Below are 4,777 nucleotides of genomic sequence, written 5' to 3'. Positions count from 1 at the left end.
TCCCTCCCTCCCTCCTTCCTTCCTTCCTTCCTTTCCTACCTCCCTCCCTCCTTCCTTCCTTCTCTTTCAGTAACCTTTTTATTTTGAGATAAATATATGTTCACATTAAGTTATAAGAAATAATGCTGAGAGATCCCCTGCGCCCTTCACCTAGCTTCTTGCAAAACTGTAGAACAGTATCACAATCAGGATATTCACAATGATGCAGTCAAGATACAGACCAGTTCCTTCATCAGAAGGGTCCCTCCTATTGCCTTTTTATAGCCACATTCACCTTCCTCTCCCTAGTCTATGCTTTCTGAAAAACACTTTGATGTCAATTCTAAAAACAAAATGTTTGGGGGTAACTATTATTCGTCTTTGCCAGGATGTTTGATACCCAGGAGACAAGTCCAGTTCTGACAGGTGAGTGCTACCTCTGTTATCCTTGTATATTCCCATATCTGCTGTGCTTGTATTCTTAGGGAGATTCTTCTGTATTTTTTTCCTGAGTATCAGCTACCATCAGAACTGGAAGAACCTGCATTAAGTTGTGAGGTGAGTTGTTTTTTATTGTTTTTCTTTTTTGGAACTGTGCGGGAATGATAGAATATCCTGAATTTAATCCTCAGTGAAGAAAAATGTAAAGTGTTTCCAATAAGAGGACCTAGAATGGCTTAAGTGAATGAAGATGAGCATCTTTACACCAAATGGTGATTCATAATTAAACCTAAATTTGAAATCATTGTGACTGTGAGTTGCGTGAGGTGGAAAAGATCTTACAGACAGATAGTTGCAGAGATGAAAAGAAACAGGACATGGTCCCTGAGTTCCCTCTCCCCCATCAAAAACAAAGCTTCTGTTCCTTAGATACACCTCATCAGCTGCTTACTATGAGGAGCTGAGCTGCGGATTCGGTAGGTCAGGCACGTTAGGTATCCAAAGCACTCATCTTACTGAAATCACCAAGACATCACTGAGATAGATGAAGAAAATCGTGTCGACCAAACCTCCTCTCAGAAACAGTACCAAACGTGATTGGAAAAAAAACTTCCAACAGCTACTTGGGGTGCAAAGAGTAAGCCTCACATCTATTGGCTATGCTTAAGTAACAATGAGTAGTCTACAAAGGGCTCCCGCAGGGCTGCGGTGAAGTTGAGTGAGGTGCGCATGCCTGACAAGCAAGCTGCTCAGCAGAAGTGGAGGGAAGAGCTGCCTAGTGCGGGAGGGTGGGAGGTCTCTTCTCCATCTCCATGCTCACTTGCCTGTGGAGACGATGGATATACTTGGTATTGGTGAAAACAACACAAATTATGAATGCAAGAGGGACTATATGAGGCTGATCCTGGGCACCATCCATAATTTTCTAGTCTGTATTCATTGTTTCTGCCTCTTGACCCTCTACTCTCACCTCATCTTCTCCCATGGGGCTTCTGATTCCACAGCTGAACTATGGAATAGTTCTTGTCAGGGCCACCAGTGACCTCTTGATAAGTGCAGTGTCACTTTTACCTGACCTGTCAGAGGCCTTCAACCCAGGTGACCACTTTCACCTTGAAGCACCTTCTTTTTGTAGCTCCCTTGACTGCACACTGCCCATTTTTTTGCTTTCCTCTCTCCCATCTTCTTTGCGGCAGCTCCTATTGTACGTGGTTTCTTAGTGTTGGCGTGTCTGAAGGCTTGTTCCTGGGCCACTTTCTTTTCTCTATTAAATGCAGTTTGTATCTCTAACTCTAATCTAATCTCTAACTTTAAAACATTAATACTACCCCCCACATGCCAGTGACTTCCCCATCTGTTTTTCTGGCACTCCCTTCCAAGAAACCCAGACTCCAGCTGCCCTCTTGACATCTCCCTTTGAATATTTATTATTTTATCACTTCATTTTTCTTCACCTTGATTTCTGTATCTGCACAGATTTTTTAACTGTGCTGTATTCATTTATGTAAGCTGACTTAGTTCTTTTTTGGAAGGAAGCAAAGTATAATTTAGTTAATTAATTTAATTAGACTCAGACTTAAAAGGCCCATGGTACCAGTGTTGGCCAGTTCTAGACTTTGATGCTTTTTATACTGAATGCTTGCATGATATAACTCTGCTGTAGACAGCAAATTCTCTAAAAGCTAATATCCTGTTCTGTTATCATTTATGAAAACAGCTGGAGCAGTGCCCAGAGCATATGAACAAAAAGCTGAAAATGTGTTTCAACCAGGTAAGTGTCCTTTCAGTATCGCCATTTGTATTCTAAATGATCCTGTGTTCCAAAGGATAAATAATGTACATTTCCAAATGTTAGGTTTGAAAGGAAATCAAATTTGCATTCACTTATCGAGACTTAGATTAATGTATAGCATATCAGATGTCATAAAGCAACATCTTTTTGAATTTTAAAATACTAACATTTCTATAATATAAAGCTATGAAACACTTGGAGTAGGACTGTATCTTGAATAGGAAACAGGACAGTCTGAGTTTTTAAGAAATATTTTCACTGAATCCTCAAAATGCTAGACTGAAGCATGAATTTTAGATTAAAGTTTTAAATTATTTCAAACAGTGTGATATCTCTCTGAGTTTTTTAAGTACCTTAGTAATAGTTTTTTAAGTTAGTGATTTTTCCATTCTAAAAGTAGACATAAAGGTAATTAATGCTAATATAAGAAGTAAAAACAGTTTTAAAAAATTCATCCATAGCCTCAAACCATTCCAAGATCACTGATACTAATATTTTTGTGTATTTCCTTACAACCTTTCTCTTTCTCTGGGTAGATTTTTTTTTTTAACAGTTATCAAATAATGCTGTGTATCTAGTCCTTAAGGATTTCCTGGGGGAGAAAGAGTCCAGAGTGCCCTTCAGTTGTACTACAGAAATATCTCAAAAAATCATATGCCCTCAAATCCCTTATTTTACTCTTAAAAAAAAAACCCTGGGACTCCAAGTTGTGAACTTGGCCAAGCTGACATAGGGGATGAATATTGGAGCCAGGATGGCCATGAAGGTTCCCAGATTCATCGCACAGGCCAGAGTAGCCAAGAACTTTGACACCAGGATCATACTGAAATGTTGGGTCTTTGTTGACACTTTACCTGTGCTTTGTCACCTAGCCACCAGCTCCATCATTAATGCAAACATTAGCATCTTCTTCTGTATGCTTATGTTTACAGCCATCTTTGGAAAGCTCTCATAATCATGAAAATGTGTAAAGATTAAGAGGTGACTGGCACTTCTTGGAGTTGTGCAAAGAATGACTCTAAGCAGAGACACTGCCTCATTAGTTTTTGTAGGTAATGGAGTACATTCGCATTTGATCTTAGCCAAAAGTCCAAGAAGCAGTTATAATGGAAGACATCTGAATATTCTTGTTTTATAATTGAAAAAGAATGGTGAAGTAAGTTCCCCACAGACATACGACGAGGCAAACTTGACAAGTAGAACCTAAACCATATTCTTTCTTACAAAGACTGTATCACATGGTATTTAAAGTTCAGACTGGGCCTAAATTTAACAACCCTTGTTGATAGGTTTGCCTTTGATGTTTCTATCAACTGGATAGTGAGAAACAACTGGAAATGAAAGGGGGGGTGTAGTTATTGGTCTCCCATTACTGTTCAACTAAAAAGTGAATTTATTTTCTGAGTAACGTTTTGCTGAAAAAGTAGTAACTGAACATTTTCAGTTTGAAGAGTTACTTGTCAACATTTCCTAACAAGAATAAAAGACAAAGTTTACTTTCAGTATATTTTGATGCTGTCCTACCACTAATATTATTTTCATCAATAATGTAAAACTGGGATTAATTGATTGAGAGCCACTAGAGCCAGGCACTGACTAGGTCTTTTCTGCATTAACTCATTTATCCTCACAACTTTGGTAGGTAGGTACCACTATCTCTTTCAGTAATGAGGAAATAGAGATTCGGAAAGACAATATTCCAGTATCATGATCAGATTCAGAATTGGAACCCTGATTTTCCCACTCCAAAGTTCTTTTCATCCTACTTTTTTATTCAACTTTTTTTGCCCACTCCCTCTATTTTTGTGTCGCTTGTTTTTGTCTTGAAATAGGATCTTGCTACATTGCCCAGGCTGGTCTTGAACTCATGGGTTCAAGCAATCCTCCTGGCTTAGCCCCAGAGTGGCTAGGATTACAGGCTTGTACCACCACACCTGGCTATTTCATCTTATTCTCATCCAGACTTTAATAGTTCATCTTTGTGATAGAGGTCATATGTATTACTTGCAGTAAGTATATTACAACTTCTCAGCCTGTTGGTGTAGAAGAATTATTTTTAACTGACTGGAGACCTGACATTACATCATGAGACATATATGGAGGAGATGCTGACAGTGATATATTTATGTGGGGTGTGGTAGACGGGATGGCTTGTTGGGCCACCAGGAATTCATTGTCCCAACTGAAAGTCTGTGGCAGTCAGCTTGAGGAGGTTATCAGTAAGGCTCCTGGATCTTCCTGTAGCTCTCCATTTACTGGCTAGGGGACTCTGATTTGAATACACTGTAAAACTTAGAAATGTGCTAAGAATTATACTGTCATATAGCTGTTTATCCAAGCTTATATATATCCTTTTATATCTGCCTCTAAATATTTTTATTTTATTTTATTTTATTATTATTATACTTTAAGTTCTAGGGTACATGTGCATAACATGCAGGTTTGTTACATATTATACTTTAAGTTCTAGGGTACATGTGCATAACATGCAGGTTTGTTACATATGTATACTTGTGCCATGGTGGTGTGCTGCACCCATCAACTCGTCAGCACCCATCAACTCGT

At 38.7% G+C, this 4,777-nt stretch overlaps 1 protein-coding gene across 2 annotated transcripts in view; it reads left to right on the top strand.

The window, feature by feature from the left end:
• Positions 1-4,777, top strand: part of MORC1 (MORC family CW-type zinc finger 1) — a 173,583-nt gene that overhangs the window by 154,454 nt on the left and 14,352 nt on the right. For both annotated transcript variants that reach the window (XM_011932752.1, XM_011932753.1), the window contains 2 exons: positions 465-537; positions 2,138-2,191. In XM_011932752.1, the coding sequence (XP_011788142.1) occupies positions 465-537; positions 2,138-2,191 (127 nt within the window). The remainder of the gene's footprint in view (positions 1-464; positions 538-2,137; positions 2,192-4,777) is intronic.

Source organism: Colobus angolensis, unplaced genomic scaffold (genome assembly GCF_000951035.1).
Source record: "Colobus angolensis palliatus isolate OR3802 unplaced genomic scaffold, Cang.pa_1.0 Scaffold98, whole genome shotgun sequence".
Classification (NCBI taxonomy): Eukaryota; Metazoa; Chordata; class Mammalia; order Primates; family Cercopithecidae; genus Colobus; species Colobus angolensis.
This window is presented reverse-complemented; position numbering and strand designations above follow the sequence as displayed.